At 42.0% G+C, this 20951-nt stretch overlaps 1 protein-coding gene across 3 annotated transcripts in view; it reads right to left on the bottom strand.

Moving 5' to 3' along the window:
• Nucleotides 1-20951, bottom strand: part of frem1a (Fras1 related extracellular matrix 1a) — a 265369-nt gene that overhangs the window by 180385 nt on the left and 64033 nt on the right. For all 3 annotated transcript variants that reach the window (XM_051929875.1, XM_051929873.1, XM_051929874.1), the window contains exons 2-3: nt 14386-14810; nt 3727-3821 (exon numbers count right to left, since the gene is read on the bottom strand). In XM_051929875.1, coding sequence (XP_051785835.1) covers nt 3727-3821; nt 14386-14601 — 311 coding nt within the window. In that variant the 5' untranslated portion in view covers nt 14602-14810. The remainder of the gene's footprint in view (nt 1-3726; nt 3822-14385; nt 14811-20951) is intronic.

Here is a 20951-nt window from a genome sequence, read left to right as displayed (position 1 = left end):
GTTTATTTCTATAAACAAATTGAGAAGAACAAGGAGTTAAAAGAAGATAACATACAATAAAGGGTAAAGTTAAAAGGCAATCCAAGAAAAACAAGTCCCCATATGTAAATTTAAGGCAAAATCCGCAAAAGTGAGCAAATGATCAATGAAAGCAGATGATCCACACATGTACACACCACTCCAAAACTTAAAGCTGATTTGACAGGCTGAGCAACTGCCTGGACTTAAATACTAAACCTATGAATGGCAATCCTTCAAGTGGTCTGTCATGGTGCCCCCACCTGAAACTCTAACTTAATGGGATAGGGCACATAACTAAACACTCAGTGCCCTCCATAATAATTTTTCCTGGTTGCACCCTGCTGCTCCATGGTTTAAAACTACAAATCAATCAATTCAAACTTATGATTAAAGTACACATTGCAGACTTTAATTTAGGGGGATTTTCATACATTCTGGTCACACCATGTAGAAATGACAAAACGTTTTCGACATGGTCTCCCCACGTCCAGGTACCATAATGTTTGGCACAAAGCAATGGCAGGTCTATTAAAGCCATTGTCATATTTAGGACTTTGTCACATATCTCTCGCATGCAATGACTGTTTGAAGTCTGCGATTCATAGACTTCACCAGGTGATGCTCTGACAAGCCCCCTATTGCAGCCATCTTCAGCTCCTGCTTGTAAAGTGGGCTTGTCCCCCTATGTTTTCTCTTCTACATATGGGAGAATGCCTGCTCAACTGGTTTTAAACCGGGTGAGAATTTTCCATTTTTTAGCTTTAAAAAACTCCTGTGTGGCCTCAGCAGTATGTTATGGGTCACCATGTCATCTGCATCCAACAATTCAGACATGATTAAAGTGCACATTGCAGGCTTTCGTTTAAGGGGATTTGTAGACATTTTCTACATGTTCCCTCATTTCAGGGCACCATAATGATTGGGATACAGCAATGGCAGGTCTACCAAAGCCATTGTCATATTTAGGACTTTGTTGCATATCCCTCACATGCAATGACTGCTTAAAGTCTGCAATTTATATACGTCACCAGGTACTGAGGTTCTTCTCTGGTGATGTTCTGCTGAGTCTCTAATGCTTATTTTGGGGGCTTGTCCCCTTAATTTTTCTCATCAGCATATGGAAGGCCTGCTCAAGTGGATTTAAATCAGGTGACTGGCTTGGCCATTCATGAATTTTCCATTTTTTAGCTTTGATAAACTCCTGTGTGGCCTGTGGTTGGGGGGGCTGTGTAGAAAAAGGGTAGAAAATGATTTAATGTTTAATTTGTAATTTTAAATTGTGGAGCAGAGGGGGAATTTGAGGAAAAATGTGTCTTGGTCTGAAACATTACAGAGGGCACTGTATAATCAACACAACAAATAAACTAATATTCAGCACATAATGGTCAAGAACATGAATAATTACACAAGATACGAAATAACATCTGAGAAAAGATTGACATAACCCATAAAAGAACAATTTATATAAGTCCGGGATACAACCCTTGCTAAACTGTAAGAGACATACAGAGGATTCAGAAAGTATTCAGACCCCTTCACTTTTTCAATTTTTGTTATCCCTTGTGCTAAAATTGTTTAAATTAATTTCTTATTTCTTCATGCAACACTCAATACTCCAGAATGACAAAGTGAATAAAAAGATTTCAGACTTGTTTGCAATTTAAAAAAAAATGAAATGCTGAAATGTCACATTGACACAGGTACTCACATTGACCCTTTGCTATGAACACCAGAAGTACGGCTCAAGCGTATCCCATTCTACTGATCAAACTGTGATGTTTCTGCATTTTGTTTGGAGTCCACCTGTGATCACTGATGGGACATGATTAGGAAAGACACACACTTCTCTACAGAAGGTCCCATAGTTCAGTTAAAAACTAAGCCACGAGGTTGAAGGAGATGCCTGCAGAGCTCAGAGATGGGATTGCGTTGAGGCACACATTTAGAGACGACTACACAGAAAGTCTACAGCATTGAAGGTTTTGATAAGGTGCCACATGAGAGGTTGGGCATCAAACTTAAAGAAGTGGCAGTTCAGGCTGATGTTTGTAGATGGGTACAGAATTGGCTCAGACACAGGAAGCAGAGGGTGATGGTGCGAGGAACATCTTCAGGATTGGCCAATGTTAAGAGGGGTGTCCAGCAGGGGGGCAGTGCTGGGGTCGCTGCAATTTTTAATAGATATAAATGATTGATGACAGATGATACCAAGATAGTTGGATTAACAGATAATTTGGAATCCGTTATATCATTACAGAAGGACTTGGATAGCATACAGGCTTGGGAAGATTTGTGGCAGATGAAATGTAATGTCAGTAAATGTAAAGTATTACACATAGGAAGTAAAAAAGTGAGGTTTGAATACACAATGGGCTTTCGGAAACTCGAGAGTACACCTTATGAGAAGAATTTAGGAGTCATAGTGGACTCTAAGCTATCGACTTCCCGACAGTGTTCAGAAGCCATTAAGAAGGCTAACAGAATGTCAGGTTATATAGCACCCTTGATGTGTGGAGTACAAGTCACAGGAGGTTCTGCTCAGCCTTTACAACACACTGGTGATACCTCATCTTGAGTACTGTGTGCAGTTTTGGTCTCCAGGCTAAAAAAAGGACATAGCAGCACTAGAAAAGGTCCATAGAAGAGCAACTAGGCTGATTCAGGGGCTACAGGGGATGAGTTATGAGGAAAGATTAAAATTAGCTGAGCCTTTACAGTTTAAGTAAAAGAAGATTAAGAGGTGACATATTAGAAGTGTTTAAAATTAAGAAGGGAATTATTCCAGTGGATCATTATTTTAAAATGAAGAATACAGGAACAAAGTCAATTTCACAGAAATATTAAGAAGTTTTTCTTCCCACAAAGAATGATAGACACTTGGAATAAACTACCAAGTAGTGTGGTAGACAGTAAGACTTTAGGGACTTTCAAAACTTGACTTGATGTTTTTTTGGAAGAAATAAGTGGATAGGACTGGCGAGCTTTGTTAGGCTGAATGGTCTGTTCTTGTCTAAATTGTTCTAATGTTCTAAAAGGTTCCCAAGAGCACAGTTGGCTTAAATAAAAGAACTTTGGAAACAACCATGACTCGTCCTGAATCTGATCACCTGGCCAAAATAAGCCATTGTGGGAGAACAACCTTGGTAAGAGTGGTAAACATGAATCTCTAATTGTCACACCAGGTGAGCTCCAGGGAACTTATGTGGAGAGAGGAGAAGCTTACAGTAATGGAAACCTTCAATGTGACATTCCACCAATGTGGGCTTTATGACAGGGTAGAGAAGCAAATGCCTCTTCATAATACATGGAAGCCCACTTGGGAGTTTGCAAAAAGAAACCTAAAGGACTCTTGGATGGTGGGAAACAAGATTCTCTTGTCTGATGAAGCCAAGATTAGCATCACTTCTGGAGAAAACTACTCATCACCTGTGCAATACCATGCCGGCCGTGAAGCATGGTGGTGGCAGCTCTTGCTGAAAGTTGCTTTTCAGCCTTGGTGAGGGTTGAAGGAAAGCTGAAAGGAGCAAAGTACAGAGATATCCTTAACAATGAATGCTTTGAACATCACACTGGACCAAATGGTCACCTTTCCACAAGACAATGACCCAAAGCACAAACACAGGAATGGCTTAGAGGGGACAACTCTGGGAATCTGATTGAGTGACTCAGCTGGAGCCCTGACATTTTTGGCTTTACTGTACATACCTGTAAAGTCGAACCATGACACGATCTTCATCCAGAATTGGGCAGCCATAGTGTGTGTATTTCACTTCATCAGGTAGAAAATGGCAGTCAAATACCTACAAGAATTACCAAATGCAGTTATTACACAGAATAATGCAACCCAATCCAAATTTATACAATACATTAAAATCCAGACTTTCGATGATGGAACAAGTCACTGAGGTCACCTTTTCTTTAGAGCTACAACACAAAATGTCCCCATAACAGTTTGTAATTGAAATAATTTGGCCGAAGTTAAGAAACAGCTTGGGATGATGGTGGGCACTGCTATCTATCTATCTATCTATCTATCTATCTATCTATCTATCTATCTATCTATCTATCTAAACAACAGAATAACAGGGGGTTGTCATTGCACATCAAGATGTCTCACAGGATGTTCGGTTATATACTATATCATGAACTGTGGAGTACAAGACAACGTAAGTGAGGTTATGCTTAAGTTGTATAAGACCCTGATGAGGCCCCATCTGGAGTAGTGCATGCAGTTTTGGACTCCATATTATGAAAAAGACCTTTCAGTGCTAGACAAGAGAGTGACCATGTTGATTCCAGAACTTTGTGGTATGAGCGATGAGAAGATATTGAAAGAGTTGAACTTTTTCAGCTTAAACAAGCAGAGATTAAGAGAGGACATGATGGAAGTGTTAAAAAGTATGAAAGAAATCAGTACAGTAGATTCCAGTTCTTAATTTAATTTAAATTCTGCAACAAGAAAATAGGAGCACGGTTGGAAACTTGTCAAGGGCAGATTTTGCAAATCCTAGAAAGTTTATCTTCACACAAAGACCTTAGACACATGGAATATATTAGCAAGTGGTGTGATGGAGAGTAAGGCATTAGGGACCTTCAGATACAGTATAGACGCAGTGTTACTTTGGACAATGTAGGTTGTACAGCAGGTTTTCCAAGGAGTAGAATCTTTATTGCTGTTTTGCCAGTTACAAACACAAGTCTCTTTCAGTGTGATCTGGCCTCACAAGGAACAGCTCTCAAACTTGACACATCGGCCCAACTCCTGCTCAAAAAAACACAAAGTCTCCTTCATCAGTGGGGTCCAGTGGCCCGGAAGCAGGGACCAGAGCAGAGGGAGTCTGATGGAAGAGAGACAAGAGAGTGAGAAATCTCAGGATGGCTGTGGCTCAGTCTTTTAAATGTTCGAAGCCCCGGGCGAGGAGCACGTCGCACGACAAGCCAGCAAGCCTGCAGCTGAACCCACAAAGAGGAGCTGTAAGAGTGTGTTTGTTTCCCATTGAAAAACTGTTTAAGAGTGGATTTCTGAAGGGTTGCCATGTCCCTCTGCAGTAGCGGTCACAAGGTGAATAGGATGGACGAGCTTGTTGGGCTGAATGGCCTGTTCACGTCACGATTTTTTCTAATGTTCTAATGACGCTCACCAACGTGATGTGCTCCCCCTTGTGACACTTTGCTGTTAAAGCTGGTTATCGAGCGTCTCTCTCTTCCATTACCTGGAGACATACCAGAATGGTGTGTGCGTCCTTGTGGCACTGTGCAGCTACTGGAAGTCGTACCAACTCTCCCTTGTAGTGCCATAGTGTTCAGGTCACTTGCATGTGGTCTTCCTCCTTAGCCTGATATACCTACACGAGGATTGTGCTCCATTTTTCAGGACCGGGATCTTCTATCCTGGTCCTGATTTACTGTATCTCTCTCACTCTGTCTCTCCTACTCTGTTCCCTTCTTTCTGTTGTTTTTTGCCATCCGCTCTACCCAAAACTCACCAAGTATCTCTCAGAATGAGTGTGCCCCCTGGGCAGGTGACCCTCTTGACAACTTGCACAGTTAATTTCATGATTGCTCTGAACTCTTAGACAGGATGCAATTAATGGAGCAATTTGAAAACATTTTGTTAGCTAAAGTAACGATGTCATCTGCTTCCCTTTACATTTTCAGATGTCTCTAAATTGGCAACAGTTGTCAACCAACAAATACACACACGCTTTAATCAGGGGTGGGGGTGCTTCAATGGAAGGGTCTTGATCTGAAATGTGAGCTCAGTGGGCCGACATGAGAAACAACACTCCAGATGCTTGCACTAACCTCTTGCTGTAATTACGCCTTTCGACCAGAAAATGGGAACAGCAGAGCTAATTAAAATAATAAAGTCGCTCTCCTCCACATGTTCTGGGGGAGGCGCGGGAAAAAGACGACAAGCTCCGCTAAAACGCCTGCTCCTCATAATGTCACCATGTCACCATCTGAGCCTCCTTTGACAGAAATGGAGCCAGCAACGTGGAGAAGGCAAGGAAGGAGGGAGGCTGCCACGTGTTTGCCATTAGGGAACACGTTACCACATGAGACAGTAGCGGGACGTAAATGAGGTACTTGAATTCCATTTGAATGTACCATGTCTCCTTTGAAAGGCTTCTGTGGTTTAAAAGGCCCCATCCTCGTTCATTTAATGCACAACTAATGGATTTAAGTCTAAAGACCACCCCACTGCACAATTCACCGAATCTCTGCCATGCTCATTGGGAACACAGAGTGACTCGTTTAACACTTAATCAGTCCATTCCTTCACAGGGAGCTGAAGACATTTTAGCATTGCCATCCTAGCTCAGCCATTTTCTTTTTTTATTTTTTTTTTAATTTTATTGAATTTATTAAAATCAAATAACACTCCATACACATAACTTGAGTTTTACAAAAAGAAAAGAAAAAAGATAAAGGTTTGAAACAAATTAACCCCTACTGAGAAAGAGAGCTAGGAGGCTGGCGTCCTTCAACATCTGTAATAAGATGCTGCAGATGTTCTATCAGACAGTTGTGGCGAGCGCCCTCTTCTATGCGGTGGTATGCTGGGGAGGCAGCATTAAAAGGAATGACGCCTCACGTCTGGACAAACTGGTGAGGAAGGCAGGCTCTATTGTTGGCATGGAGCTGGACAGTTTAACATCTGTGGCAGAGCGAAGGGCGCTCAGCAGGCTCCTATCAATTATGGAGAATCCACTGCATCCACTAAATAGTATCATCTCCAGACAGAGGAGCAGCTTCAGCGACAGACTGCTGTCACCGTCCTGCTCCACTGACAGATTGAGGAGATTGTTCTTCCCCCAAACTATGCGACTCTTCAATTCCACCTGGGGGTGTAAACGTTAACATTTAACATTATACAAAGTTATTGTCTGTATTTCACCTGCATTATTATCATTCTTTAATTTAATATTATTTATTGTATCAGTATGCTGCTGCTGGAGAATGTGAATTTCCCATTGGGATTAATAAAGTATCTATCTATCTATCTATCTATCTATCTATCTATCTATCTATCTATCTATCTATCTATCTATCTATCTATCTATCTATCTATCTATCTATCTATCTATCTATCTATCTATCTATCTATCTATCTTTATGCTAGTAAAGACAAATGAATAGATAAAATAATAAACAAATAAAGATAAATGGAGTTAAATAGGGGAGAAAACCCGCTTCCTCAACTTTAATGCTTATTCTAAAATGTTATTGCTTAGATCCTGCCAGGTTTTGACAAAGTTCTGCACCGATCCTGTATAAAACATTAGTTACCCACTGACTTAAAAGAGGTGGGCTGGGATTTTTCAAGCTGAGCTAAATATGTCTACGTGTAGTAAAGGCAATTCCAGTTTGTTTATCCTTCGCCACTTTAAGCCCATCTGTGAGCCCACCAAACACAGCTGTTAATGGGTTAGGAGGGATTGTGACACCAAGGCTGTCTGAAAGGTATTGAAAGATTTTGGTCCAGAATGATGTTAATTTGGTGCAGGCCCAGAAAATGTGACTCAATGAGGATGGAGCTTATTGCAGCGTTCGCAGGTTGGATCTTGCCCAGGAAACATTGTGGACAATTTTAAGTGATAGAGATGCACTCAATATATAATTTTAAGTTTAATAATTGTATTCTTTGCGCATATGGAGCTCGAGTGAATTTCCCTCATGGCTACCTTCCACTCCTTTTCTGAGATATTGAGTGAGAGATCCTTTTCCCACTGTCCTCTTGGATCTTTGAAAGGGAGGGACTGTAAAATGGTTTTATATATTACAGAAATGCTGTCTGAGTCCTCGAGACTGAGCAATATTTTTTCCGGCATTGAAGTAGGTGGGCGGTGAGGAAAATTGGGCAGGTTCTGTTTAATAAAGTTTCTAATGTGAAGGTAGTGAAAGAAATGGTGGGTGGCACGGTAGCGCAGTGGTAGCGCTGCTGCCTCGCAGTAAGGAGACCTGGGTTCGCTTTCCGGGTCGCTCCTGCGTGGAGTTTGCATATTCTCCCCGTGTCTGCGTGGGTTTCCTCCAGGTGCTCCGGTTTCCTCCCACAGTCCAAAGACATGCAGGTTAGGTGCATTGGTGATTCTAAATTGTGTTTGGTGTGTGGGTGTGTGTGTGTGCCCTGCGGTGAGCTGGCACCCTGCATGAGGTTTGATCCTGCCTTGCACCCCGTGCTGGCTGGGATTGGCTCCAGCAAACCCCCATGACCCTGTGTTATGATATAGCGGGTTGGAAAATGACTGACTGACTGACTGAAAGGAATGTGTTGCTGTTAAGTTAAATTTGGAGTGTAATTGTTCGTAGGATGCAAAAATGTTGTCTATGTACAGATCTCTAAGTGATTTATTCCCAGATGTTTTCCAGGCATTAAAAACTGTGTATGTTTGAGAGGGTGGGAAAAGGTGGTTCTTGTGCTGAGGTGCCACAGATAAAAGCTTCTCTATCTTAAAATACTTCCTACATTGGTTCCATATTCTGATTGAATGAAGCACAATTGGGTCGTTAGTATATTGGCAATAACTTGTACTTATTGGGGTACAAAGCAAGGAATATAAAGAAGTACTGTAGGACTTTATTTCTATTGCTGACCAAGCCTGTTTATGTTCGTCTATTTCTGTCCATGTCCAGGTTTTAATAGCTTGTATATTTGCCGCCCAGTAACAAAATTGAAAGTTAGGTAGAGCCATGCCACCTTCTGCCTTAGGTCTTTATAGGGTCGCCCTTTGGATATGTAGATGTTTTGAATTCCAAATAAATGAGGTTATGGTTGAGTCTAATTTCTTAAAAAATGATCTATTGATGTATATTGGAATGTTTTGAAATAAAAAGAGAATCTTAGGAAGGATATTCATCTAAACAATGTTAATTCTTTCAGCTAAAGTGAGATGAAGGGTTGACCATCTATGCAAGTCTTGCTTAATTTTTTCCATATAGACGGCAAAATTTTGTTGATAAAGTGCTTTATGTTTACTTGTGATGTTTTTACCCCTAGGTATTTAAACTGATCTGCGATGATAAAAGGGAAGGTGACCAATCTAATATTGTAGGCTTGAGAATTCACTGGGAAGAGCACACTTTTATTAAAACTGATTCTGAGACCAGAAATCTTTTGAAATTCTATTAGTGCTGTTAGGACTGCAGGCACAGTATTTTGTGGGTCTGATATATACAGTACCATATCATCTGCCTATAGAGAAACTTTCTGTTCTAGTCTTTCTCTGATAATCCCCTTTATCTCCATAGCATTTTGACAGTGAACTGCCAGTGGCTCAATGGCGATTGCAAAAAGCAGTGGTGACATGGGGCATCCTTTTCTGGTAACCCCATCCCATTCAAAGGATCACACAGACTCAGCGGCAATCCCAGCAACACTGAGGACCCTGTGCATGGTAAAGTGAGGACCGCGGCTGATTGCCTTTATAAATAAATAATCGCTGCACTCACGGCTTTAAGGAGGGGGCTTCATAGCGTGGGGAGAGTGGTTCCCGGGCGCGATGCAGTGTGGGCATTTCCACACTTAAGTGCACAGGTTGAGGAATCGCACGTGTCCATAATTGATGCTAATTGCCACACCTGTGCCACATCCCTATATAAAAGGAGAAGCGCAAGTCAGCCCTGCCACCAGAAAATCTTGGGTCTCTGACAATAGCTGGCTCCCCTGGCTCCATACTACGTTAATTTTGCATCCCCAAGCTGATCGATTGATGTGCCCATGCTACACTCAAGCTTAATGTCAATCACATGGAAATTTTGTGCAACCATCATTAAATTTATATAATATCATGTCACATGATGCTTGGAGGGTCTGGTAGCTCTGAATTAAAATTATTAAGAGAGTCAATGCATCATTTTGCAATGCTGTTATTTCTGTATGTGTATCTCATTATGTGATATCAACAATCACAGTACCCACCTTGGGACCTTAACATTTGCAAAATCAGATATGATTTCATCGAAATCGATATTTTAAGCAAGCTGGTGTTCTATAGATTGTTCAGTCGTTTCTGTCTCATAGTAGAACACAAGTAGTTCTTTAAAATAACTAACTTACTGAATGATCTTTCCCCTTCACATATAGATACAGGAAGACAACAAAAGATGCATAAAGTCACACAACGTTCTCCAAAGATTCCTTCCAATCCAAGAGAGTATATCGCATTCAAGAGATCAAGAGCTACCTGACCCACAGTCTCCAAGTATTGTGTCATATGCATTCTTGACGTGAATCACCTCATCTTTCAAATGATGTGACAGATTCTTTGAATATTTTGCATCTAAATTTGCACAAGAGGCTGAGATCTCCTCTGTGCTCATGCTCCTCAAGTTTAAAATTGGACAACAAACATGATATATGTTGTTTAGGCTTTCAAAATACCTAGACAATTCTGAAATGAAGGAATCAATCATAATGTGAAACGGGCGTCTTCTGAATTTTACTTCTGGATCATCTGCTTCTGCATCAGATCCGTCGGACTCCATAAAACGTCTTGGTCTTCTGTGATGTCAACCTAATTTGAACACTCCTGGGATTTCCATTTCATTTACCACAGCTTTAGCCTCACACAAGAGAGCCTCCTGCTTCTCGGGCCCCTGACAGGTGTCATAGTTCCCTCCCCCTGGTGGCGGCTCTGACACAGGACAAGTGCAAGATGGGTGAAGAACTTGTGGTGGACGGCGGTGGCCTTTACACAACCGAGATACCTCTTTACTGGAAGGACCAGGGGACAGAGCTTATTCATTGTGGTGCCTCCCCCGGAACACTAGGTGGCAGCGCCTCCTGGGTTGCGGTGGTGCCTCGGACTCCCACTGGGTTCCATGGGAGTTGGAATTTGGTGCTGGGTTCTGTGGGTACCACCAGGGGAAGTGCTGCTGCAACTGTTGAGCTCTTTGGTACAGCACTTCCAGCACACCCGGAAGTGATGCCAGAAGAAGATCGTCAGACACCTGGGGCACTTCTGGGTGCCCTATAAAAGGAGCCAGCCAGCACTACTCCTGAAGCCAGAGTCAGGAAGGTGTAGGACGAAACTTGCCAGGAGGAGCGGAGGTGGCGAGAGGAGAATACAAATGAGAGAGACAGAAAAGAAGAAGAACAAGAAGTGAAGTGTGCTTTGTGTACTGTGCTTGTGCTGGGAGCTGTGCTGTGAAGGTGGGAAATGAAGGAAAGCGTTTCCCATGTGGAAAAATAAGAAAGATGTGTGCTGATCTTGTGAACTTGTGTCAGTGTCTGTCTATGTTGAGGTTTGGGTGGCAGGGGCACAAAACTATACTGTACTATAAATAGATAAATATTAAATAATAGCTAAGTGAACAGATAGTCCATCCATCCATCCATTTTCCAACCCGTTGAATCCAAACACAGGGTCACGGGGGTCTGCTGGAGCCAATCCCAGCCAACACAGGGCACAAGGCAGGAACCAATCCTGGGCAGGGTGCCAACCCACCGCAGGACACACACAAACACCAAGCACACACTAGGGCCAATTTAGAATCGCCAATCCACCTAACCTGCATGTCTTTGGACTGTGGGAGGAAACCGGAGCACCCGGAGGAAACCCACGCAGACACGGGGAGAACATGCAAACTGAACAGATAGTAATTAATAAATAAATAATAACAGCTACAATAGTATTACATGTAACAAATGTACTGCATATAAATAAACTACTAGGAGCAGATCTGAGAGCAGGAGTGCAGCCCAGAACTCAGGGTCGGGACAACCAAGGGGTTCGAGGGTTCAAAGTTGCTTTATTTAGCCATGTTTACACAAAAAAAACGTGAAATTTGCCTTCTCAGTTGAATTTAATAACAAGACAGAAAGAAATGAAACCAAACAAATTGAGACAAGACAGGTTAAGGTAAGGCAGTTTGATAATGCCTATTTACAGCACACAACAATCGTTACAGGTTACATACCAAATCTTAATAATTTTCTCTGATATTCCTTATTAAGAAGTTGTATGGCAATAGGAAGAAAGAGATTTGTGTGTGTTTTCAAAGCGACTCTGCTTCCTGATTTACTGAAGTAAAGTTGTACATGTAATGGATGTCTGTCATCAGTTGAGATGATTTCCAGTTTCTTTAGCATCGTCCTCTGACACCCACTTGCCAGATCATCTCCATCAGCCCCAATAACATTAGCTGCATGCTTAGTAATCTACTGAAGCACTAAACCATGCAATAAAACTGAAAGTGATAACAGACTGAATCAGACTGCGATAAAAGGACAACATGAGGTCCTTGTCTACTTTAAATAGTTTGGAGGAAAAATAAATGCTGATTGCATTTAGAGGAATTTTTTTTCATTTGCATACAGGCTGAGATCTTCTCCACGCTCACGCTCCTAAATTTTAGAATTGGACAAAAAAAACGCGACATATGTTGTTTAGGCTTTCAAAACGCCCGGACAATTCAGAAATGAAGGAGTCCATCATAATGTGAAATGTGCCTCTTCTAAATTTTACTTCTAGATCTTGGGATTCCTGATTATCTGCTTCTGCATCAGATTCATCGGACTCAATAAGATGATTTGGTCTTCTGTGACGCCAACCTGATTTGAACACTGCAGGGATTTCCATTCCATTTGCCACAGCTTTAGCCTCCCACTGCTCGGGCCCCCCTGACAAGTGTCATGGTTGCCTCGCCCTGGCGCGGCTCTGCACAAGTGGAAGGGAAAAAACAAGACAGGAAAAAAGTTAGAAGGTTAAAAAGACTATGAAGAGCAGTCTCGGGCAGGACAATCTAGCCACCTAGAGAGGCAAGGCAACACAAACAGAGAACCTGCAAAGGAGCGTTGGATCGTGGTGCTCTAGGGGTTGGTTCACCCCTCTGGTCAAAGGTATGGAGTGTGGTGAGTGTGGCTGATGGAGAAGGGTCTAACTGCAGCCTTCAATACCTATGATATAGGTCAGGAAATGTCTATAACGTCAGTCATGAGACGCCCTTTGAGTCAGATAACCCTAATCTTAACCATAGTGTAATGGGGCCCTAATGTTAACCATAGTCTAATGTGATGGGTGTTTCATGAGTGATATTGAGGGCGTTTTGTGATGTTGGGGCATTACATGACTGACCTCATAGGTACTGCGGTCTGCAATTACACTCTGTTGGGCTGATGACCTGCGGGTGCTTGAAGGATGACGGGAGGAGATCTCATCTTGGATGGTTTGGTAGCCAAGACAGTGGTCAGGAGATGAAGATCTTGGCTGCTGTGTCTCCGCCAGCTGCGCGAGTTATGGATGAGCCAGGCAGATGAAGAAGGAGGTGAGCTGGGATCATCAGTCACTGAAAAGAAGATGACGGAGCCAGTGACTGTTTTTGACCTCTGCTTTTTATGGATTTATTTATTTAGATTTTTACCTTCACACTTCATCTGACTTTATTGATTATTCATTTATTTACTTTTTGGGAGCACTGCACGTTTGGAACACTTGTTTTGATTTCTATTGTTTCATGAAAGCATTGAACACTTTTGCATCTTCCCCTTGCTTTACTTGGTATCCTCAATTGCATAGCTCATCCCGGTCATGACTATTGACGGTGTCGGGTTCAAGACGCTCCCAAATGGGAAGAGGGAGTCTGGAGCGGACCCGTACTGTCACACTGTTTCTGCTGAGGAATTCATTCAGGATGTCAGCTCCATCTCCCAGCCACACATCCACTCTAACGGCTGGTTTATACTTCACGTGCATGCATCATGGCTGCCACATGTTTCCAGTGTTCATTTGACAGAAAATTAATATAACGCGTGAGCGAGTTGCAGTACCAGGGAAAAATTCAGGGGGCGAAGTGTGTTCAAGTTGGAACGTGACATCAGAGTCTCTGTTTACTATCTACATGTGATAGAAAACCGCTTTGTGGATCCTACAGGATCGATGTGCCTGCTTCAATGTTTGATGAATGGTTCGATGTGGTGAAGCAAAATGCTGAAATACAAATGCATTTGTGATACTTTTATATTCATAAGTGGAGACTACTTTTGAAGGTGACTATTTTTGGGTACCCCCTCATATAGCACTTTTCTGACTACTTAAAGTTCTTTTCTTAATGAGTAGGGAGCCAATTCAACCACCACTACTGTGTAGCATCCACCTGGATGATGCAATGGCAGCCATTTTTATGCCAGTATGCTCACCATACATTAGCTGTTAGTTGGTGAAGTGGTGAGAGACAGACACACATGGAGGTTCTGGGACGCGAACCCATGAGTCAGGAAGAAACTCGGAGTACCCAGATTACTAGGAAAATTCCACACAGACTTTGCTTAAGCAAATAACAGTTTAGGATCCCCACTTCTATTAACACTCACTTCATCAAACCTGGTGTCATAAAACTACAAGAAAAGAAGGGCCGACTTACCAATGGTGTGAGCTTCCCCACACGCTGAGTGATGGGCTCATTGGTGATGACTTCCACTTTGCAGGCATCTTTCTCTTTGGGGATATCAAATTGCAGATCGTCCATCATCAGAAAAGCAGATTGGCCTTTTGTCACCTTCAGGCCTCTGTTGACTCTAATAAAAGTGCCCTCCGCACCGTCCATAATACACCAAAGGCATATCAACACCGTTAACATGGTGCCAGGAGCTGATCTGCTGTCCACCACTCCACTAGCAGGCAGGGCTGGCTCTTAATTAGCGTTGGAGTGTAGAAGAGCGCCTCTCCAATCACAAAGGTGTCTTTTGTTTTTTGTATTCAGGGTTCTTCTAGCTTCATATTTCTCATTATTTAGGAACCAAAGGCATATAAATCCACTCAGACACGTTCTTGCTCAGAAGGCAGAAACTGAAAGAGAAATATTCCACACGGTAATCTCTTGTGACAGAAAGTTAAACCATTGAAAACTGATCATAAGCCAAAAATATTTCTACAGTGGAAATCATCATAAAGTGGTTCGAGTCTATCTTACCAAATTTGATCTAAATTCTAAGAGAATTCAATTTGCGAATAATTATTCAAGAAACTTGTCTTCTTATATAATACGCTACTGTGGCTGTAGGATTTTAAATCACCTGTAGCTCACAAACCGTTTGAACTATTGTCCTGAAATTTGGTACACATATACTACGTGACGTCTACTATCCACTTTCAGGGTGATGATTGACCTCCAAGGATATTCCTCTTTTTATTTTTATTTTATTTTATTGTGAAATCAACTCTCGGCAGCAGGGCGGCCTTGCGTCGTATGTGTACGGGGGCTGTTCTCATTCCCTACCACCTTTGCCATCACTTCCTCTACATCTTCATATCTTAAATCATTCTTAAGGCAGATTGAAGACTTCAGCACCAGCTTAAGTGAAAAATTAAGCAAAAACATACTAAGTAATTGCAACACAAAAACTGACTTAATCAGTTTTAAGACGAAAAGATGCCGACGGAAGAAGAGAAGAAGCGGGCTGCTAGGGTGGAGAAAAGAAGAGTTGCTCAGGAAGCAGCAAGCGCATCAACCTCTGAGCAAACGAATGATAAACATGCAGAGAAAGAGGATGAAAGCTATGAACGCTCAAGTCAAGTGTATAATGTGCAGTGCGCTGTTACTGGTGTATAATAATTAGCACACAATGCATAAGCAAAAGAGCATTTGGATAAGAAAATAACACGATGGTAGACATCTTGTTCAGTTACGCTTCAACTTTCTGAAACCTTGTGGAAAAAAATAAACTCCCTGAGAAAAACTGCAGCATAGCATGGTGATGCTCTGGGTCGGCTCTACCCTTCCACTCCTGTTTTGGGAGACTCTTGAACCCAATGCCATCGATAACGTAACTGGATGAGCCAAGGAGATGAGGACAACAACAACAACAACAACATTTATTTATATAGCACATTTTCATACAAATAATGTAGCTCAAAGTGCTTTACATAATGAAGAAAAGAGAAATAAAAGACAAAGTAAGAATTAGAATAAGACAACACTAATGAACATTGAATAAGAGTAAGGTCCGATGGCCAGGGAGGACAGAAAAAAAAAACAAAAAAACGGCTGGAGAGAAAAAATAAAATCTGTAGGGGTTCCAGGCCATGAGACCACCCAGCCCCCTCTGGACGAGTACAGTTACATGGAAGTGATCCAGTTCTGATCTTTTGAACTCATTACAGTTCTTGTCTGAGCAGCAACAACCACAGCCTGTTTAATGACGAAGTGCTGCTGGATTCTACTGCTTTCTGAACTTTTAAAGCAGAGTTTATAGTGCAGAGGCTGAACAAGAAAGCCTTACGCTATGAATGTGATCTTTATGTTTTCTTAAGTCAATGTTTGCACTCGGGCAGGGCCGGATTTTCCTATAGGCTAACTAGGCTTCAGCCTAGGGCCTCAAGATCAAGAGGGGCCTACATTCAAATTGTTAGCAAAATTAAAATTACACTATTCTAAAAACAGTGAACACTAAAACACTAAACCGAAAATAAGGAGAAATTCTACGCATATGACTAATAAACAAACATAAAAATTTATTGGTTAAGGTCAACGCGTATTACGTATTTTATTATCTCTCATGTAATTTACAAACTTAAAAATGGAAGGTGAAAGGGCCTCATAAGTGAAATAGCCTAGGGCCTCTTTTCATATAAATCCGGCCCTGCACTCGGGTATTTCTCTGGATCTCAAGAAGTCTGCTGGTTGCTTTAACAATGTGTTGCACGTTAACTATATCTCGAGTATGCAGGCTTTCAAAACAACAGAAATAACAGCAAAGAAGAGAACATTTAGAAAAAGGGACCTAGGGAGTTCTCTTGATATGCAGGGAACACGCTCTCAGTATCCACTTGTAACTCCATCTTTATGCATAAGCGGCATGGCCACTAGGGCTGTTAATTAGCCTAAAAACTTGATTGGAATCCTCTACATGAACAGTGTAAGCAGGCAACACGTTAAAGTAATAGAATTACTATTGGTATTATCTGCATTTAAACCTTTTGTTACAGTATTTTTTGCTTTAATAATATAATATCTTTTACAATTAAGTTGTTTGGAGTGTCAACCTAAAGGTTTCCTTTAAGGGTTAGGCAGGGTTAAGGACAGGACGATGGCTTCAGGCCTACAACAAGTAAATCCAACCTGTTAATGCGCCAACACTAGAGGTCTGGAACTGCATGGTGAACCGAAGGTCACCACTGTCAAGGACACACATGCACACACACACAACACATTGCAAGGGTTAGGCGCAAAGGTGCTCAGTGCTTTTACAGTGGGGCAAAAAGTATTTAGTCAGCCACCAATTGTGCAAGTTCTCCCACTTAAAAAGATGAGAGAGGCCTGTAATTTTCATCATAGGTATACCTCAACAATGAGAGACAAAATGAGAAAAAAAAATCCAGAAAATCACAAATTTCTAAAGAATTTATTTGCAAATTATGGTGGAAAATAAGTATTTGGTCACCTACAAACAAGCAAGATTTCTGGCTCTCACAGACCTGTAACTTCTTCTGTAAGAGGCTCCTCTGTCCTCCACTCGTTACCTGTATTAATGGCACCTGTTTGAACTCGTTATCAATATAAAAGACACCTGTCCACAACCTCAAACAGTCACACTCCAAACTCCACTATGGCCAAGACCAAAGAGCTGTCAAAGGACACCAGAAACAAAATTGTAGACCTGCACCAGGCTGGGAAGACTGAATCTGCAATAGGTACGCAGCTTGGTGTGAAGAAATCAACTGTGGGAGCAATTATTAGAAAATGGAAGACATATAAGACCACTGATAATCTCCCTCGATCTGGGGCTCCACGCAAGATCTCACCCCGTGGGGTCAAAATGATCACAAGAACAGTGAGCAAAAATCCCAGAACCACACGGGGGGACCTAGTGAATGACCTGCAGAGAGCTGGGACCAAAGTAACAAAGGCTACCATCAGTAACACACTACGCCGCCAGGGACTCAAATCCTGCAGTGCCAGACGTGTCCCCCTGCTTAAGCCAGTACATGTGCAGGCCCGTCTGAAGTTTGCTAGAGGGCATTTGGATGATCCAGAAGAGGATTGGGAGAATGTCATATGGTCAGATGAAACCAAAATAGAACTTTTTGGTAAAAACTCGTCGTGTTTGGAGGAGAAAGAATACTGAGTTGCATCCAAAGGACACCATACCTACTATAAAAAATGGGGGTGGAAACATCATGCTTTGGGGCTGTTTTTATGCAAAGGGACCAGGACGACTGATCCGTGTAAAGGAAAGAATGAATGGGGCCATGTATCGTAGATTTTGAGTGAAAACCTCCTTCCATCAGCAAGGGCATTGAAGATGAAACATGGCTGGGTCTTTCAGCATGACAATGATCCCAAACACACCGCCCGGGTAACGAAGGAGTGGCTTCGTAAGAAGCATTTCAAGGTCCTGCAGTGGCCTAGCCAGTCTCCAGATCTCAAGCTTATAGAAAATCTTTGGAAGGAGTTGAAAATCCATGTTGCCCAGTGACAGCCCCAAAACATCACTGCTCTAGAGGAGATCTGCATGGAGGAATGGGCCAAAATACCAGCAACAGTGTGTGAAAACCTTGTGAAGACTTACAGAAAACGTTTGACCTCTGCCATTGCCAAAAAAGGGTATATAACAAAGTGTTGAGATGAACTTTTGTTATTGACCAAATACTTTTTTTCCACCATACTTTGCAAATAAATTCTTCAAAAATCAGACAATGTGATTTTCTGGACTTTTTTTTCTCATTTTGTCTCTCATTGTTGAGGTATACCTATGATGAAAATTACAGGCCTCTCTCATCTTTTTAAGTGGCAGAACTTGCACAATTGGTGGCTGACTAAATACTTTTTTGCCCCACTGTATTTTAAAATGGAAGCAAATCAACCAAACAAGTGTCCAAAGTGCAGTGCAAAATTCATAATAAATAAACAATCCAATACAGTGAAGTGTTCAGAGTGGAGGTTAGAGCCAATAAATAGAAGATCCTGTCAAAGACAAGACAAGGAGTCACACAAAAAAAAAGGTTTGGGGCAGCCACCCGTATATTGTTCTTGGCTGCAAATGGATTTTTGAGCACATTGAAGTGTACAGGGTCGAGTCTGAAACAGAACTGATTTGGTATGGAAAAGATGGCGGTTTAAAAGCAGACCACAGGAAACGACATAATCGGAGCAGGAACTGGAAGTGAGGTTCAATGACGTGCGGTGAGGCTCATGGCTGGTGAGGCACTGAGTCCTTCAGAGTCAGATTTACAAATATATGAACCCGAAAGAGTAGCTTATTCACTATTCAATTGGCAGCCTACACATTGACTACTAGTTATGTTTCACATCTCATCAGCATTCTTTACACACACACATAGGTAAGGCACATATTTGGCTAAGAAAGAATGTGACATTTATAACGGCGACAAACAGCGGAGAGAGCGCATTTACTCTTCACCCTCTATGTGTTTTGAGTTTGCCGTTGCAATTCCACAATTCAAACTCATTCAGTACAAATGAAAGTATAGAGTGGTGTACCAAAAAAAACGGATTTCAGTTTTGACCTTAATTGAAATATTTAGTTGTTTTCAAAAGCTTTTAATTCTGATGCTTTAATCAATTTTAATACAGACTGTTCAACAAAAGGATATTTTATTTTAGGTCAAAATTCAGTTTTTAAATATTGGATTGTTTTATTCTTAGTCTGATCCCATTTTTTATAAAACTGAAAACCGTTTATGGTCTTACCTTTATTTGTAAATGAAGTCCATGCACCTATCCTTCTCTATGGAAATCTCTGTCACTTTTTTTGTAAAAGTCCACCTTATTTTCCTTTCGTTTTCAAAATCTTCATCTTCTGTTTTGGCAGTCAGTCGGAACAGAAAATAAAAATAAACGGACCGCTGCAGTGCACTTGACTTTCTGATATCGATAACTTATTAGCATAGAAGAACAGCAGCAACGACCACCTGTTGGGCTCACATGCGCCCCCTTCAGGGCAGCCCAGTACTGTCTGCCTCACCTTGTGCTTTTTCACTGCGGTTTTATGTCCAATCATCCCTCCATCCATCCATTATCCAGCCCGCTATATCCTAACTACAGGGTCATGGGGGTCTGCTGGAGCCAATCCCAGCCAATACATAGTGCAAGAAACAAACCCCGGGCAGGGTGCCAGCCCAGCGCAGGGCACACCCACACACCAAGCACACAATTTAGGATCGCCAATACACCTAACCTGCATGTCTTAGGACTGTGGGAGGAAACCCACGCAGACATGGGGAGAAAATGCAAACTCCATGCAGGGAGGACCCAGGAAGCAAACCTGGGTCTCCTACCTGCAAAGCAGGACTGCTATCACTGTGCCACCGTGCTGCCCTTATGTCCGATCAGCAAAACTAAATATGTCACACACATTCATTAAAGATATTAGCCAGACTGTTGAAAGTCAGGGTGTAAAATAAATGTGTCTGCAAACATTATGTTGGCGACATACAGAGAGACAGCAACAGGCATGTGCCAATTGCAGGCATCAACCCCGTGTGTGAGGGAGAGCGCAGTCTGAGGTGAGGTGAGGCTCCTCACTGCCGCACCTTGCGTTTCTCCCCAGTATTTGAAAAGGATTTTGACTATAAAAATGATCAATGTTATTGGAATCATACAGAAAAAAATATATATATCACATACCAGTGAACAAATTGATTTTATGTTATCATTATAAGTTTTTTTACTTTCAATGATGATTGGTGAGGCTCTGCCTCACCTGCCTCCCCTGACCGCACCTCCCTGGTGAGGTCATCCGTGGGGACGGAACCGGAAGTGACGTTATCAGGGTCAGGCGGAATTTCCCGTAACTGGTCTGCAGAGAAGTGAGAAAAAGGGTCAGTGCACATCGTCCCCCCTGGTCTGGCACGGAATTACTTTCATTCAAGACCTTTAGCTGCCTCCCATGTGCACGTGTGTGACAATCCATAGAAACAAATTTAAAAACACAGACAAGAAACAATCCTTAAAAGTCAGAGCCATGG

Source organism: Erpetoichthys calabaricus, chromosome 7, assembly GCF_900747795.2.
Source record: "Erpetoichthys calabaricus chromosome 7, fErpCal1.3, whole genome shotgun sequence".
NCBI classification, from domain to species: domain Eukaryota; kingdom Metazoa; phylum Chordata; class Cladistia; order Polypteriformes; family Polypteridae; genus Erpetoichthys; species Erpetoichthys calabaricus.
Note: the sequence above shows the minus strand (reverse complement) of the source record. Positions and strands in the feature narration are given on the sequence as shown.